This window comes from Maniola jurtina, chromosome 2 (assembly GCF_905333055.1).
Source record: "Maniola jurtina chromosome 2, ilManJurt1.1, whole genome shotgun sequence".
Taxonomy (NCBI): Eukaryota; Metazoa; Arthropoda; class Insecta; order Lepidoptera; family Nymphalidae; genus Maniola; species Maniola jurtina.
Genome location: NC_060030.1, coordinates 2416318 through 2435041, shown reverse-complemented (window position 1 = coordinate 2435041; position 18724 = coordinate 2416318). Strand labels below are relative to the sequence as shown.

Below are 18724 nucleotides of genomic sequence, written 5' to 3'. Positions count from 1 at the left end.
TTACTAGAGACTAGAGAGTCTATGTTATTATTGTTGAAATTATAAAAAAAACAGGCCAACTGGGAGTCGCATTTGCACACGAAGGGTTCCGTACCATCGTACAAGAAATAACATTTTTAATTTTTTTTATTTTATTTCGTGGCGGCCGTTTTGAAATTTTTTAATATTTGTTGTTGTTGTTATTGTTGTTATAGCGGCAATAGGAATACACTATCTGTAAAAAAATTAACTCTCTACTTGTTATGTTCACGAGATACACCCTCCTGCCAAACAGACAGACGGATGGACGGTCGAACGGACGAAAGGACGGACAAACGGACAGACGAACAGATGAACGGACAGACGGACAGCGGAGGCTTAGTAATAGAGTCCCGTTTGCACGTTCGGGTACGAAACGGTGCTTTGTAGAGTGATTTGTCTGGATCTCCTGGGTAACTATTGATAACTTAATAAAGGGAAACCTCTCAAGAAAATTCATTAGGAATCACACTATCACACTATATTAATATTATAAAAGCGAAAGTTTGTATGTGTGTGTGTGTGTGTGTGTGTGTGTGTGTGTGTGTGTGTGAGTGTGTGTGTGTGTGTGTATGTTTGTTACTCCTTCACGCAAAAACCACTGGACGGATTTGGCTGAAATTCGGAATGGAGATAGATAGTATCCTGGATTAGCACATAGGCTACTTTTTATCCCGGAAAATCAAAGAGTTCCCACGGGATTTTGAAAACCTAAATCCACGCGGGCGAAGCCGCGGGCATCGGCTAGTTAGGAATAAATGTGGCGAAATTCTGCTGCAAAATTAGAAATTATTTAGAGATTCCTAGTTCCATGCCCTAGCTTTATAAAAGAAAAATCTTTGCGTCATAGTAGGTTATTGATTTTTACGTTGACCGATCTTAAAATAGGGATATGGCCGTCCACGGTCCACATTAGTGTAAATTAGGGCGGATTACAAAACTAAATACATTTAAATTTTATGGCCGCCAACGCGCGAACTCTATTCTGTTAAATTAAGCCACATTGTGAAGATGCATTTAACGCGGGATATGATATAAAATGTCATTGTTCCGCCATGCGATGGATGTAAACTTGTAAAGGCTATAAAATTATGACGGGGGATTAAAGGGTGAAGGGCGTGCACGTGTGGGTATAAGTTATTATAAAGTTGTTTAAATGTAATATTATCCTTCTCGTGGGAATCTCCGAATGGAAGGCCGACGTCTGAACCACTATTACTATAAATACATAGGTACAAATATCAAATACATACTAGGCAAAATCTCTCTAGATCCTCAGCGCATAATATTTCTAGGAAAGACTAATGAGGCAAATGAAAAAAGTTAGATTAATGGAGAACATCTGGATTCTGTGTGTAGCGAATGCGATGCCTTGAAGGCCAGCGATTACTCGTTACTACTACTTATTTGCTAACTAGCTGACGCCCGCGACTTCGTCCGCGTGGATGTAGGTTTTTAAAATTCCCGTGGGAACTCTTTGATTTTCCGGGATAAAAAGTAGCTTATGTGCTAATCCAGGGTATAATCTATCTCCATTCTAAATTTCAGCCCAATCCGTCCAGTAGTTTTTGCGTGAAGGAGTAACAAACATACACACACACACACATACAAACTTTCTCCTTTATAATATTATTAGTGTGATATAGTGTCATATATAAATCTCTCTATCCTAGTTTGCGGTTACAGCTCAGTGGTTGAGACGTCGGCGTGGGTTTCCTATTTGGGAGCTGGCCTTCGATCCTGGCCACACCTCTAACTTTGCGAAGGTAGATAATAATTATGTAACTACGTTTTTAAGCTATTAAATATGAATTGCTTGAATGGTAAAGGAAAACATCGTGAGTTGAGGAAACCTGTATGCCTAAGAGTTCTCCATAATGTTCTCGAAGGTGTGTATAGTCTGCCAATATGCACTTGGTCAGCGTAGTGGACTATGGCCTGGACCCTTATCATTCTGCGAGAGGACCTGTCATCGATAAGTAGCGCTGGCTGGCGATGGGTTGTGAGTTGTGACTTGATGATGGTGTCATGATAAAATCTCTGTATTCTTAGTCGATGACACGATGTTTTCGTTACAATTGGGTGGAATTTGGTTTCGATAGAAACCTAGACATTGGCAAATAAAGGATTAGCAAGCTGAAGTGGCAATGGGCAGGTCATGTCTGTCGTAGAACCGACGGCCGATGGGGCAGACGTGTTCTGGAGTGGAGACCGCGTACCGGTAAGCGCAGTGTGGGACGACCCCCGCCCGCTCCGCCCGCTGGACCGATGACCTAAAGAAGGTAGCGGGGAGCGGGTAGATGAGGAAGGCGGAGGACCGTGTTTGGTGACGCGCTCTTGGAAAGGCCTATGTCCAGCAGTGGACGCATACAGGCTGAAGGCCGATTAATAGATACCTATTCCACTTTTAATTAAAGTAAAACTTTGTAAAACAAGTCTACTCTCCAGATTTTACCAAAGAAATTTCTGAGTTAAGACCACAACCGAGACCAAGAATGTAAATTATGTAAGGAATAAAGATTCACGTCCCACTAAGTCTCTTTGGTACTATGAATAACTTTCACGGCACTTTTAATAAGAAAATGAAATACCTACCTACTCTACAGTTGAGAGACTTGCAGAATAGTAATTTTGAAAAAAAAAACCGGTCACGTGTGAGTCGGACTCGCACACGAAGGGTTCCTTACCATCGTACAAGAAAATATAACATTTTTTTTAAATTTTCATGGTGGTGATTTCTAAATATACAACTTATCTTTTCTTGTTATGGTTCACGAGATACAGCCCGCTGACAGACAGATGGACAGACGGATGGCACACCTCGGATATGGAACCCTGAGGTAGGTAACAGCACATCTGGGGCATTCTACTTTATTTTGCAGAACGTCATACCAAAGCATTGTATTTTCGAATGGTATAATTATAGTAGACTGCAGTTTGGCACCTTGTGTTTTAGTGTTTTAACTCTTCGACAGTCCATACCCGATGCTGTTAAAATAGGTATTATAAAAGCATGTTAGAAGTTGACGGTTGCTCAGAGCATGTTGTTCGATTGTGAAAAAACGCAACAATCATTGCTACAATCTCGTTTGTTGTTTTTTTTTTTAAGAATATTAGCCATGCTATCATGATTAATACTCCTCCAATTAAGCGTAAAGCTTGTGCCGAGTGGGTACGACAATAGTGCAACGGGTGGGGTTTGAACCGCCGACCTTTCGGAATTCAGTCCGCTCCTCAACCATTGAGCTATTGAGGCTTCAAATTGGCTGAATTTGTAATAATTTTTCTTGTCGCAACAATATAATTATATTTCAGCCAATAATGAGAGAATGCGCACCAGAAAGCGTAGCGTTAGAAGACTCCCTAGGTGGACAGAGGACATCAATTGAGTCGCACAAAGCCGCGGAATTCAGGCGGCGCAAGACCGTGGCGTGTGGAAGTCTCTACAAGTCGAGATATATGTCCAGCAGTGAACGCCTATCGGTTGATAATGATGATGATGAATCAGAGGTGATTGCGATCGTCATATTGCAGCAGCAGTCAAGCTACTACGGTAGTCCCGCCGAAAACCTTACCAGATATGTGAGCGAAGCACAAAGTCAAGGTGGCTATAGCGCAGCCGGAAGCAAGCGCCGTGGCCAGCAGCACCGCCGAAGCAGACGCACCGACGCCCGCGCCGCCCGCCGCGCCGCACACGATGAAAACATACAGAAACGACGCCGCACACTCCGCTACCACGGCCTTCCATAACGAAAGAGTCCGCACTTCAAGCCTCGCTGGCACCTTGCCGAGCACATCACTAGTCGAACTCGCGTCCCTACGTAAACACTCCAGCTTCTCAAACAACGTGACTATGTGCTGTTCGAGATTATTATCCTCGATATTGAATGTTTGTTCACCCATTTTTTTAAATTACTTAAGTACCTATTTTTATTCAATTAATTCTCATTTAAGTAATCTAATTTGAGACTGTACGTTGTACGATCTTTGCCTTTGTTTTTAAAAAATAGTCACACAAAAACTCAAAGCTGTATGGTTATATATCTTTGCCTATCCCAGCGATTTAAAAAAAACGAAAATTCACTTTTCAAAAAAACGCGCACAAAAGTTTTCACACAAATCTTTATTATAATACAAAATTCACAGGAAATGTTCAGAAAAAAACTATATACACGAACGTACATATACGTTCAGAAATAAAACACGACAAACAATAATAAAAAAAAGTCCCAAAACACGAAATACGCGCGCAACGTTCGGTAATCGAGACCGGGACAAACACCCACGCGAGACCACTACCCGGCTCGAAGTGGTTCAGCGCGGCAAGTGAATGAACGGGGACTGAATGGCCCGCACATGTTCCGCGGGGCCACTTGTTACGCCCCCGCCCCGGAGCAACCTGCACCCTGCACCCTACACCCTTCACTCGCGAGGGGTGCAAATTGTAATAAAATCACCAACTTGGCACACCACTACTTTAACAATGGCATTTAATTACGTAAGCAATTATCGTTCAGATTTTATCTTTTTTAAAGCTGCACCGCATATTTTGTCTGGTGGGAGCATAGATATAAGATTTCTGTGGGTGGGAGGCTTTGGCGGTAGCTAGTTACCACCCTACCGGCAAAACCGTGCCGCCAAGCGATTTCTAGCGTTCCGGTAGATTGCCGTGTAGAAACCAAAGGGGTATGGATGTAACAAAAACTGTCTAGCCCGCTTCCACCTTAGAATGCATCATCACTTACCACCAGGTGAGTTTGCAGTCAAGGGCTAACTTGTATCTAAAAAAAAAAACCGAGATTATCCATAGTCCATGATACCTGCTCGTATAATATAAAATATCGCTACCACGACCTTACGGATAGAGCCACGTGCAGCAGTCTTAGCAAGAGTCAGTGTTCGTGTTCACAACAGCTGTTGTGCTTTCGGTCGTGGTTTGAGTATCAAAACTGAACTAAGGAAGTATCTATGTCTGATTAATTTAAATAAACGAAGAAGGGGACGCTATTAGTTACTTTCATCTACAGGCGGAACCACTCTTCGTTATGTGTTATTTGTTATGCGGCTACGCTGTATTCGTCCAAATATTTGTTATGTGAAGGAACAACAAACATGCTATCCACACTTAGTGCTGATGTGCCAAATATATTAGGTATGTTTTATGTGGCATATTTGTCTTTTGGATGCACAAACAAAATGCAATCCCAGAAACAAAATCTCAGATGCAAGGCTGCATCTGATACAAATCCGGAAATCGCATTACTGTGTCGTTCGTCCACTCCATTGTCGCACACAGAGTCCAAGCAATACACGACCGTCGTAAACAAGCGAACGCGAGTCGGAGTGACTGAGGGAGCGATGTCTGGGCAGTCGACACACATATTCGTCTTATTCGTGTCCTTCGAAGTGTGCGTAAAAACCGACAAGAGGACGGTTAAGCATATTTGTTATTCGCGCTTATGCGTTATGCGTGCGAATAAAGCAAATATAGACGAATGGACCCGCCACACTTCGTCGTATGCGGCCAGATAGTGCACATAACAAATAACATGTAACGAAGTGTGGTTTCGCCATAAGACGAATACAAATTAGATTCATTACACATATACCTACATCCAGAGTTGATGAAGGTACCTAGCTATCAATCAAATCCTGCTAAAACGGCATTTAAATGAAAAGGAATTATGCAAGCAACGCGACCATACCGCTCCCGATTGCGGCTCGGTGGTACCTACTATCGCGTTTCAATCTTTTTCGGTCTTGGCTATCAAGAGTCAGCTTTTTGTAAATCATGAGCATGTACGTATAGTATGTATTTAAAAAGGTTAATAAAAATCTGAACAGGAACGGCTGAAATAGAGAAATTAAAAAAATATTTTTGTAAGTTCCGTATCTCCGGAGAAAAAAGGTACCTTAGGAAGGTAGAAAAGGAACCCTTCACTTCGTTGATTTCGTGACTTCTTGACGTCGTCGTATAACTTACATTACCTAGAAAAAAATGGCCAATCTTTTGTATTATAATTAATTATTTAGATACATCTTGAAACCCTAATTCTACAAAATAACTATACCTACCATAATATGACTATAATAGATTTAAGTGGCATCTTCTAAATAAAAAACCCAGCCCGCTATTTTATCAATGTTACCCATTTCTATTGTGGCTGGATTACACTATAAAAGTGTTGGTGTAGCTGACGTATGGCTGACGTCTAGCACGTCTAGTTTAGTGTTTATGTACTCTTTGCTATAAGCTGGTCTGTGGCTGTAAGCTGTTGTCAAAAAAGAAAAATTTATAATAATGGCGGAGATCATGTTGATTGTCGTAAATTATTGACTGATTTCATCTATTTTTTATTTGTATTTTGTACATAATTAGTGTTAATCGCCTTAATTTGTATAGTGGCTGTTGCCATATCATGCTTTCTTATGTCGGGTTTAGCTAAAACTTCAGGTTTGGTCGAGGAGGGTGGCAATCAATCCAGAAAACGTTCTTTCTCGAGTGCCAGCACCGAGACGAAGGAGTATTCAAGCACGCAGACAAAAAAAAACAAAAGCGAAATGAGTGCAAACGAGAAGAAATCTAACTTTTCGGTGCTAAGTCCGAACTCTAATGGTACTGTGAAAACGGTTTCGTCTTCCTCCATGAGCAAACCAGGAGCAACGACTAAGAAGTTGGTTATAAAAAACTTCAAGAGTAAGTCAAATATGCGCATACTAACTAGCTGTTGCCCGCGACAACGTCTGCGTGGAATTTTGAAATATTATGTTCTCCCATGGGTCTTACATTATATTATTCTAGGATAAAATTGAGCTGTGATAGTATTAGTAACATACAGACAGACACTTTTATTTCTTCATATCAAAAGATAATCTGACGAGTACAGCCTGAGTCTCGGCTAGTTCACATTAATATTAATATGGAGTAATTTCATAATTTATTTATGAATTCAACAAATAACCTTGACAAACCTTGAATATTTTTGTGATAAGTTCTGTTTTGTTCAGGTAAGCCAAATCTTCCGGAAAACTACCAGGAGACAACATGGAGCAAATTAAAAGAGGCTGTCATAGCCATACAAACCTCAAAGGCAATCGCCTATTCCTTAGAAGAATTGTATCAGGCTGTAGAAAATATGTGTAGCCATAAGGTAAGCATATCGGAGATGGTCAAAGTGATACAGGGTACTTGAGAACCTGCATAGCCCCAAAGAATAAGAAGAAGATTCCCATATTGATGCACCTTTAATTTTTTATTTCAGATGGCTTCACAGCTATACGTCAACCTGACAAACCTAGTAGAGGCTCATGTTAAGTCCAATATAGAACAGTTTCTGTCAGAGAGTATGGACCGGCAAGTCTTCCTCAAGAGGATAGACGACTGCTGGCGGGCCCACTGTCGCCAGATGATTATGATCAGGAGCATCTTCCTGTACCTCGACCGCACTTATGTGCTGCAGAATCCTAGCATACATTCTATATGGTAAGAATATGATGATCCTGCTTTTGTGAGATATTTTGAAAATGTATAATTTTATTATCTATAAATAAATTTTTATGATTTCTGTGAATTGAGAGCCCACCAAAAAAAATATTAAAGATAAAATATTAAATAACAAAGAGGTTCGACGAAGTCTTCTAAACAGAGCAATTGGGATGATGCTCTGTCAAAGATAAATTATTTCTTACATATTAAAAAAGGTCTCCTAAAATTCAAATCAACCTCTGCTGTTAGTTTAACCTGTAGTTTTCAGTTTGCTATTTTAAATTATTGATTTAACAAAAAAATTACTGATGTCACACTTATGTATTTTATACAAGCTCCCAAGCGAGTGTTTTAACATTTGATAAAAAGTCAAGTCGCTGCTTTAACTAGCCCTATTGTGTGGTAAGTGCGGAATGAAGGAAGGACCTGAACTGGCCTACGTAGTTAGAGCCCTGTGTTGAAGTGTCATGGTCATCATTTACCACAAGATCAAAGGCATCGGACTACTGTGTCTCTCCTTATACTGTTTTGGGGCATCCTCAACAATGTTAGTTGTAGTAAGTAATTTATCCCACTAAAAACATTTCATGTAAAAAAGTTGCCAAGACTCACAAGTTCACAATGTTTTCACTGTTAAAAAGTTATGAGATCTGTAGTAGAGCCAAGCCCCTAGCTGAGCTTAGATTTGTGCTGGCCATGGGACCTATCTCAAGTGCAAAGTAATATAGCTCTTAAATGCTCTTGACTATATCACATTTATAACAGTAAATAACAAATTAATAACTAATTATAACAAAAAATATGATGCTAGAATAAAAAAATACAAACATACTCGTAATATTTTAGAGACTTGAAATAGGGTATATGTCAGCCTAAGATAAAGACAGGGCACGTGTCGGTTCCAGGGACATGGGGCTAGACCTGTTCCGGCACCACATTGCCATGAACACGCTGATCCAGACGCGCACCGTGGATGGCCTGCTGCTGTTGATCGAGCGCGAGCGCGGCGGCGACGCGGTGGATATCTCGTTGCTCAAGAGCCTGCTGCGGATGCTGTCCGACTTGCAGATCTACCAGGATGCCTTTGAGCAGAAGTACACATTGATTTCTAAAATTCTATACCTCAAAAAAAAACCAGTGAAGTGGTTTTTGTTATCATCATTCATCATCAACTAATAGATGGCTAAAGCTGGACATAAGTCTTTTGAAGGGAGTTCCACATGCCATGCCACAGTCTTGCGCCTCCTGATTCCAGTAGCTCCCTGTGACTCGCCTGATTTGTCCATCCACCTAGTGAGAGGTCTTCCAACGCTTGTGCTTGCCTCACTTTTCTGTGACTGCCACAACGCGTTGTGAGCGTTTTCATAATAGCCACAACACGAATTTCGAGTCGTGGCCTTTCTGTGATTGCCACAAAGTGTTGTGGTCTCCTAGCATAAAAGCCACAACACAAATTTCGTGGAGACCCATAATACGAATTACATGTTGTGGCCTTTCTGCATATGGCACAACGCATTGTGAGCTGTTTTATCGGTAATTGGTACCAATCAAGCTAATCAAAACTTACACTATACAGTTAAATGCAGTAATCTTTTCATAAGTGATGAATTTCCTTTATTAACGTTACAGATTCCTGTTGGCAACGGAGAGGCTATACGCGGCAGAAGGCCAAAGGTTAATGCGGGAACTGGCCGTCCCGCAGTACTTGGCGCATGTGGAGAAACGACTGCGCGAAGAGAATGAACGCTTGCTGCATTACTTGGATCCCTGTACCAAGTATGATAATCAATAATCTATTATCATCATTATTTTCAACACACACATATTATAACAAAACAAGTCTTGAACAAAAAGGTGCGTGGCTCTTCCCGGCCTGTTCTAATTTGTATAATTATGCCCATACTATGAGTGAGTAGTCTTGTGACGTTGTTCCTTCGCTAATAAATATTTGCCTGTATTTACCACCAGATGGCAGCTAATCCATACAATCGAGCGGCAGTTGCTCAGCGAGCACCTGTCAGGCATCCTCAGCAAAGGCCTGGAGTCACTGATGGACGGGCCGCGGCAGCAGGACCTCACCACATTGTACAGCTTGTTCAGCCGAGTGAAGGACGGGCTTAACGAGCTGTGCAACCACTTCAATGCCTATATCAAGGTAAGGATGCAACTAATAATAATAATCGTAGATGCTACTGATGACAAGACAAGCATTTTGATCCAATCCAATCGGATTGGTCATATCGAACCTAGTCACCATCACCCAGGTCACAGCTGAAAATCAGGGCCCTGCATTTATGCGTGTGGGCGCATACACGGACTAGTCGTGACTATTGACAGACTATGAGTACTTTGTATATATGCATATATATTTATTTGCTTGTAAAGCAAAATTCACTTTCACTTCACTTCTTTTGCAAGTATGCAACAGATTCACAAGAACTTTTTTTAAATTCTTATTATATATATCCAAATTGTCCACAGAAAAAAGGTCGCACGATAGTAATCGAGCCAGAACGAGACAAGACCATGGTAGCAGAACTGCTGGAATTCAAGGAACAGCTGGACAACGTCGTGACCTCGTGCTTCCAGCGCAATGACCGCTTCCTCTACTCCATCCGCGAGGCCTTCGAGCACTTCATCAACCAGCGCCAGAACAAGCCCGCTGAGCTCATAGGTAACTCTCAACTGCTGGAAAACCTGGAATATCACTTTCACCATTTTCTTTCAATGACAAGATTGCTGCACAACAAGGCGTGACGTCACCACGGTTAGATGCAGACTTGTGAGAGAGATGGCAAGATATTTTCACTCCACCCCAACTCTTCATCATAAGAGACTATTCGTACATTAAGATTTATTGCTACCTCCTTTCACCAATTATTTTGATGCTGTTTTCACAGAAAAGTTTCCTTTTAGTGATATTTGCTTGATGTTGCATCCACACCAATGTTTTGATTCGAAAGTGATCTGTCTATCTGTTCATTTTCAAAAGGTGAATCAATCTTGACTTAATTTCGCCGAACATAGCTTGCATCCTAGAAATGGACAAGAGGTACCTTTTATCCCAGAAAATCATAGTTCTGACAGGGTTTTTAAGGTTCCGTATCCGAAGGGAGCCAATGGGATCCTATTACTAGCCTCCACTATCCATCCGTCCGTCTGTCTGTCAGCGGACTGTATCTCGTGAACCGTAATAGGTAGAGAATGGAATTTCCACAGAATGTGTATTTTTATTGCAGCACATAATAACAAAATGGCTGCCATGAAAATTATAGAATGTAAGCCGCGATTACACCTGTAAGTTTTACTCAACGTAAGTAGCTTTCATAATTAATTGACAACAAATTTACTCATGTATTGTATATACTTATAAGAGTATTAAGGTACAATATGTAGTTTTGTCGTAAGTTAATTATGTAAGCTACTTACGTGAGTAAAAGTTACAGACCTTTTATCTTCTACGATGACACGGAACCCTTCGTGTGCGAGACCGACTCGCACTTGGCCGATGTTTTGATAAAAACCTCAATCCACGCAGACGAAGGCATCACCCAGTATACAATAATTTATAAAATCGAACGTAGGGAACAACCCTATTTATTATTTTCTAGCAAAATTCGTCGACCTCAAGCTCCGTGCGGGCAACAAGGAGGCGACAGAAGAAGAACTAGAACGACTGCTAGACAAGATTATGGTGTTATTCCGTTTTATCCACGGCAAGGACGTGTTCGAAGCGTTCTATAAGAAGGACTTGGCAAAGCGGCTGTTGGTTGGCAAGTCCGCCTCGGTGGACGCCGAGAAATCCATGCTTAGTAAATTGAAGCAGGAGTGTGGTGGCGGCTTCACCTGCAAGTTGGAAGGCATGTTCAAGGACATGGAATTGTCGAAGGATATCAATATTACGTATAAGCAGGTGAGCAGATTTTAGCTGTATTATTATTATACTCTCATTTATTTATTTTTCACATTTTACCCTATTTTTAAACAACAAACAATAAAATAACAAAAACAACAGAAACACAGAAAGAACAAAAAATAAAATAACATCAACAACAAAATCAATAAATAACAGAAACAAAAGAGAAAAAAAATAACATAAACAACAAAAAACTAAAGTAATGGAAAAAAAACATTGAATAAAAATATGATAAAATGGATCCCACTAGCAGCGGGGTGGGTTGGACCCATTAGCTGTATTTGTTGTTGTTTTAGTTCTAGTGTTTTAATGGATCCTGGTTATTTTTTTAAATAATAATAATATTTATTTATTTAAGAAAACATTTACACAGTCTATAAAAGTTCAGGTGGATTCATAAACTCGCCACTTGAGTTTTACCGTACACCTGTAGGTACCGTCGACATTAGGTATTATACGTAACACTTTAATCTAGTGGTATAGTACTTAAAATCTAGGTATAACAACTAGGTACTTGCAAACTAACAACATTGAGCTAAATATAGGTTTTATTCAGACACAAGTTAGCCTTTGACTGCAATCTCACCTGGTGGTAAATGATGATGCAGTCTAAGATGGGAGAGGGTTAACCTGGAAGGGGTATGGCAGTTTTTATAAAAAACACAATCCCTTGGTTTCTATACGGCATCGTACCGTCTCCCTTATAATTCGCGCATGCAAATCATAGTGCGTAGGCAATAGCAAACCAATAGCGGACGAACGCCATTCAAAAATAAGATTCCTGCGCAGGTACATCGGCGTAACTTATTAAAGTGGTAGTCACACTAATATTATAAAGGCGAAAGTTTGTATGTATGTGTGTGTGTGTATGTTTGTTACTCCTTTACGCAAAAACTACTGGACGGATTTGGCTGAAATTTGAAATGGAGATAGATAGTATCCTGCATTAGCACATAGGCTACTTTTTACCCCGGAAAATCAAAGAGTTCCCACGGGATTTCGAAAGACCTAAATCCACGCGGGCGAAGTCGCGGGCATCGGCTAGTAATGTATAAGTAGTAATGTCTGTATTTATAAATTGTAAGGAATATAATTCTCTTCTTTCAGCATCTTAAAGCAGTTCTTTGAACACAATTTACCTTTTTTGATTGGAACATCAATAAAAGTTTGCATATCATTAATGTAAATAAATATTTCATTTCTTCCAGCACCTAGCAGCAACCCAGGAGGGCGCTGGTCTGGACCTATCAGTGTACATCCTAACAATGGGATTCTGGCCCACATACCCCCCAGTGGAGGTCCGGTTACCAGCGGAGCTCACTCGCCATCAGGAGCATTTCGCCAAGTTCTACCTGGCCAAGCATTCGGGCAGGAAGCTGCAGTGGCAAGCCACGCTGGGACACTGCGTGCTTAGGGCGCACTTCGCACAGGTATTACAGGATAGTTCACTTGGTATAGCTAAGTATTTGGTCAAGTTCTACCAGGCCAAGTACTACTCCGAGTTCTACCAGGCCAAATAGTTTGCTAAGTACTACCAGGCCAAACAATTCGTTAAGCTCTACCAAGTAAAGTATTTCTCCAAGTTTTATTAGGCCGAGGAATTCACCAAGATCTATCAGGCCTAGAATTTCGTCAAAGTTTACTAGGCCATGCTTTACCGGGCCAAGTATTTCGCCACGTTGTACTTGGCTAACTATTTCACAAAGTTCTATCTAGCTAAGGAATTAGCCAAGCTTTATCGAACCAAGGATTTCCCTGAATTCTACCGTGCCAAGTACTTCGCCAAGTCTACCAGGCTAAGCATTTCGCCAAGTTATGAACCTGGACAAGAATTTTATTTATTGTTCAAAAAATCGACCCAGTGAATTTATCAATAAAATTTGAATTGAATAATTCCTTTTCAGGGTAACAAAGAGCTGCAGGTGTCTCTATTCCAAGCTCTAGTTCTACTGCTGTTCAATGATGGGGACAACCTTTCCTTTGAAGACATTAAAACTGCCACCAATATAGAGGTAATTAGCTTTTCTACAACTTCATCTGCATGTTATAAGATTATAAATCTTAACATGCGGATGAAGTTGGGGATCTATTAGTGAAAGAATTTTCTGAATCGGACGATTAGTCCCAGAGATTACCCCTAAATTCAAACAAACTTTACCTCAATAAACAATACAAGTTAGCTTATTAATAATTCAGTGCGGGTGAATTATTAGGTACAAAAGGCTTTCACTCGCTCGCATGATTATGAAAATGACGTCTATTTTTCATTAAATTTACCGTCCATTTTGAAATACATGATGGCCGATAGGGACGCTGATTACGAAAATGACGACTAATTCAAAATAGACGATTCACATTATTTTTAACCTGTTTTTTTTTTTTAAATTACGCTATTCTATTGTTGTACTTGTGGCTGTTATTGCAGTTGTTGTTCTCTCCCCAGGAAGGTGAGCTCCGTCGCACACTACAGTCTCTAGCCTGCGGCAAGGCGCGCGTGGTGACCAAAGTCCCGCGCGGCCGCGATGTACAGGATAAAGACCAGTTCTCCTTCAATGGAGACTTCACCAACAAGCTGTTCCGCATCAAAATCAACCAGATACAGATGAAAGAGACGGTGAGTACTAATTTTCTTTTCAATAATTTATTTTTGTCAGAATGGCCGTAGCTGTATAGATGTCGTACGGTGAGCATGGCGAAATCGATCGTAGCAGTAGGGAAATGCTTCTCATGACTGGTGCTATGCCTAGAGACCTACTTTGTTTAATCGTATCTTGGAATTTGTATTCATAGTAAACTGTTAGCGAGGTTAGGGATCGCGTAGTGACATTTACTTTGTTTGTTGTAAGTTACTCAATCAGACAAGACAAGGACTAGTTATTATTTAACGCAGATTTCAACCAGGTGTTCCTCCTCGATTAACCAGAGTCTCGAAGGAGACGGTGCTGCGTAGCTTTTTCTCAACTGTCATTACTGTCAGAATAGCTGTTGAATATATTTACTTGTTCAGTAAGATTTAGTGAGGAGTTTAAAGGCACAAGAGTTCGTAACCTAAAATTATTTATCGTAGAGCTTGTTGTTTATTATTTTAAGTACGGTAAATTAACGCCTGTTTTAATCTTTAATGATTTTGTTTCCAGAGTGAAGAACAGAAAGCGACGGAAGAGCGCGTGTTCCAAGACCGACAGTACCAAATCGATGCGGCCATAGTGCGCGTCATGAAGATGCGCAAGACGCTGTCCCACAACCTGCTCATCTCTGAGCTCTACAACCAGCTCAAGTTCCCCGTCAAGGTGAATGCCGTTATAATATACTTGATATACATTTTATAATCTTTTTACTGTAGTTTTCACATACGTCGTCATCATTATCAACCGATAGAAAGAAAGAAAAAAAGAAAAACGTTTATTGTGTAAATTGTGCCACACGTCTTACCTAAGAGTTGGTTTTTCCACTGTAGAGGTCTAATATAGTCTAGCAGTGGATGCTTAACATTTGCCAATTATGAATTATGATGGTGTTAGTGATAATAACCACGGGACGACTGTTTAATATATTGTCTGAGAAACGATTGAAACGAAAAGGCAAAACCCAAACTGGTTACTTACCCATTTGACTTGAGTAAACGTTACTTACCCAGCGCAAACGTTTAATAAGTTTAAATACGATAAGTATTTCAGATCATTATTTTGTTTCACAGCCTGCGGATCTCAAGAAGCGCATAGAGTCGCTAATCGACCGAGACTACATGGAGCGGGACAAGGACAACCCTAACCAGTACAACTATGTCGCGTAATACACACATACCACATACCATATGCCAAACACCACACGACTCGAAAAGGAAGTAAAGACACTGAACGTGTCAGATTGGCCGTGTCATATAAAGCTTGGTATGAACTAACGCAACACCACGTCACACTATAAATGCAGTGTTAGTATTGTTACGTAGTGCTTTTGTGCGCACTGAACTACCGGGAACACTATCCATACTAATATTATAAACTATTATATAATATTTTCAATTTCTAAATCTCTAATCTGGTCTGGAGTGAGGCTTCGGCCTTGGCTGGTGGCTACTAACTATCCTACCGGCAATGCTGTGCCGCCAAGCGATTTAGTTTTCCGGTACGAGGACGTGTAGAAATCATAAAAACTGGCATACCCCTTCGAGGTTAGCCCGCTTTCATCTTACTCTTATCATCATCATCACTATCATCACTTACCACCAGGTGAGATTGCAGTCAAGGGCTAACTCGTATTTGAATTGAAAAAAAATTAAAAAACTAGTTAATACTCGCAACTTCGACCGCGTGGATTAAGGTTCTTAAAAATCCCATGGGAAGTCTCTGATTTTCGGGGATAAAAAGTAGCCTATATCACTCTCCAGGTTAACCATACCCATGCAAAAAATCACGTCGATCCATTGCTCGGTTGCCTCGTGATTGAAGGACAAACCACAACGTGTATCTGCCTGTCTGCTAACTTTTCATGGCCCGTCCGTTTAACCGATGTCGACGAAATTTGGCACAGAGAGAGTTGCAGCCCGGGAAAGGACATCGGCTACTCATGAAATTTTCAAATAACCGAAACTTGCGCGGACGAAGTTGCAGCCTTCATCATCGGGTAAATCATATTATAAAATTTGACTTCTGCGTATGTACGTTGCCTGTGCTGCATTCATACGCACTAAGGAGGCCTTATAACATCAAAGAATAGTTTGACTTACCATGAGTTTACATATCTCGAGATGTATAAACTCAACATCGGAGACAAATGATCAGTCGAATACGTATATACATACATATGGTATGTATATGGTTATGCATGTATTTTTTTATCATAAATAAAATGTATTTCTCATGATGTATTTATTACATAAAAAATACTGTTTTATATTATTAATACATAGTATTTGTATTTACATGAATTTTAATTAACTTAATTCTCAATACGCGCAACACCACTACACTACTTATAGCTACAGTTACACTGCTAAAATTAGCATGTCGGTGACGCGACCATGAAGTTTTAGCCACCTCGAAATCGCCCAAGACAGTTTTCACTACTACAAAATTGGATGATTTAAAGATATAAAAATTACAAAAAAGTTATCGAACTCAATTTAAACCACACGCATAACATTCCCTACTCTGAGTACTGAACTGTGGTATATATTAAGATTCACAGCAATTGCGTATGCAGCACGTACAAGTGACACGTGCGTAGTGACGCGCGTCAACCCGTAGACGTAACTGCTCGCATTACGTCTACGTGAACGTTCACGTCACGCAAGCGGTATGCCATGTTTCATTCAGTTCCATACATTACAACGCAATGGTACGCACTACGTCTACGCTTACGCAGCCTGTGTGAACGAGCTCTTAAAGGCGACCGGTCGGTTGTGCCCGAGTCGAGATGTCTGTTGACTGTTCATATATTCGTCTTCGCTCTTTTCATGATTTGATACAAAATTCTACTTGTTACCTTTTCCACAGTCTAACCTTTTAACCGCAGATACACCTTGCATCCCAGATAATCAAAAAGTCCCATGAAATTTTAAAAACCAAAATCCACGCGTACAAAGTTGCATGCATCACTGTACAAAAAATAAAACCGTGAGCCAAGCGAGCGCGAATTTCTTAGATATTTTACAAAAATCGATGGCACGCAAAAATGTGGCGAGGATGCAAACGCACGGTGTTTAAAAAGTAAATGGAATGAACTTTCCAGGAACATGACCTAGTATGGTAATAATTCCACAGTATCTCAGCTAGATGTCGTGTTTTGACAACTCCATGACAGATTTACATCAACTACTTATAAAGATAACTTCGCTATTAGCTATTGAGGCCCTACTTATAAAAATTTACACACTGATTATATTTCTGTTGTGTAACCAGTGTGTAATTTTTATAAGAAAGAGAGCTATAGTGGCTAATTCCTTTGTACACAATCTAAACTAAATATTGATGATGCCCACTAATAAAATCAGCAACTTTTTCTCTAACGCCAAAACGCTCGCTTGTAAGCGCCCTTGTGTGAAATACATAATTGTGACTTCATCAACATTGTTTTGGCGTAATTTGTCGTATTTTTCAGTTAAATTATCGATTAAATAAGTGACAGACTTAAAACTAACAGTGGACTTGGATTTTACGAATTTTGGAAGACCCACTAATAATAATTACTAAAAAACAATTCGTTTTCCACATAGGCATCATTCCAATTCTCAATTGACAGGTATAACTCAAGTGTTATCCTTTTTTGCAGGGCGCATTGTAAGTGATGCAAACGATTTAGACCTGCCATTTTAGCTTAGAGATGTGTGTACAACAGAATTAGACACATTGACTTAAGTTTCTGGGTTTTTATTATCAGGGTTTTTAGAAAATACAAATCTTGGGAGTAAAATCAGTTAGTGACTACTCTATTATTTGCTTTTCAGTAATTTGTCATAACATAAGGTGAATAAAATCAGTAGATAGTCCTATATATATTAAACAAGATGTAATTAGTAATTATAAGACTTGAATTGACCTAAATATAGAATTGAAGTAAACAGTGTAATTTTGCTTTATTCTCCTATGCAATATTGTGTCGTAAGAAAATAACCTTTGGTTTTTTCAAGAATTGAAACGAAATTGAAGATAGAATGTTAAAATACTTTATATGTAAGTGAATTTGAGGGTATACAGTTAACAGGGCTCTCTCCGTCACTTACTCCATACAATCGTAGTTCCAATTTCATTTGAATATTGAGCAACCAAAGTCCATGAAATTTTGCAGACATATTTTAGAAACTAATATCTGTGCCTGTGGTGTTTTAGATTTTTCTAAAAATATGTAGTTCTAAAATTACAGGGGCTAAAAGATTTGTATGTGAATTTTTTAAACCGCGTAATTTATTTATTATATATTTTAACGGAAATCTGGAAAACCACAAGCATAGATATTAGTTCCCGGAACGTTCCTACAAAATTCCATTGAGTATGATTGGTTAGTATTCCAATGAGAGACGAACTACGTTTGTATGGAGCGAGTGACGGAGGGACCCCTCTTAAGACACATTAAGAGTCCTTATACACGGTCCATCGTCCATCTACGACCTGCCAAGGTCATCTAGGTCAGCAAGATGGAACGTGTATAAGGTGCTTAACCAAACTGTAAAATGTATTGTATCCTTTTAAAGATGTCCCTCGCGATTCTCAACTGATACTCGAGATAAGACACAAGGCACACTAGCGGCATAACGTGTGATACTAGACGATGACCCTCCTGAGGAAACCTCATCGCTAATAAATAGA

At 39.9% G+C, this 18724-nt stretch overlaps 2 protein-coding genes and 1 long non-coding RNA gene across 4 annotated transcripts in view; 1 reads left to right on the top strand and 2 right to left on the bottom strand.

Moving 5' to 3' along the window:
• Positions 1-4332, bottom strand: part of LOC123870959 (neurogenic protein big brain) — an 88989-nt gene extending 84657 nt beyond the window's left edge. The window contains exon 1 of the mRNA XM_045914480.1: positions 3594-4332. Within this exon, the coding sequence (XP_045770436.1) occupies positions 3594-3921 (328 nt within the window). The 5' untranslated portion in view covers positions 3922-4332. The remainder of the gene's footprint in view (positions 1-3593) is intronic.
• Positions 4333-6276: 1944 nt separating this feature from the next.
• On the top strand, positions 6277-15623 carry LOC123878166 (cullin-4A). Of its 2 annotated transcripts, none has more exons than XM_045925273.1 (13): positions 6277-6715; positions 7027-7169; positions 7281-7501; positions 8410-8598; positions 9134-9280; positions 9473-9659; positions 9986-10178; positions 11089-11417; positions 12629-12850; positions 13325-13432; positions 13864-14034; positions 14558-14710; positions 15118-15623. In XM_045925273.1, the coding sequence occupies exons 1-13, from the start codon at positions 6448-6450 to the stop codon at positions 15211-15213; spliced, it is 2427 nt and encodes an 808-aa protein (XP_045781229.1). In that variant the 5' UTR covers positions 6277-6447; the 3' UTR covers positions 15214-15623. The 2 variants fall into 2 exon arrangements, with proteins under 2 accessions (XP_045781229.1, XP_045781238.1); XM_045925282.1 differs by having other exon boundaries at positions 11116-11417; positions 15118-15622.
• A 300-nt stretch (positions 15624-15923) lies between these two features.
• On the bottom strand, positions 15924-18231 carry LOC123878198. Its single transcript, XR_006798783.1, has 2 exons — positions 16709-18231; positions 15924-16565 (listed from the first exon to the last, which is right to left on the bottom strand). It is a non-coding gene; the product is annotated as an uncharacterized LOC123878198 (long non-coding RNA).
• Positions 18232-18724: the final 493 nt, after the last annotated feature.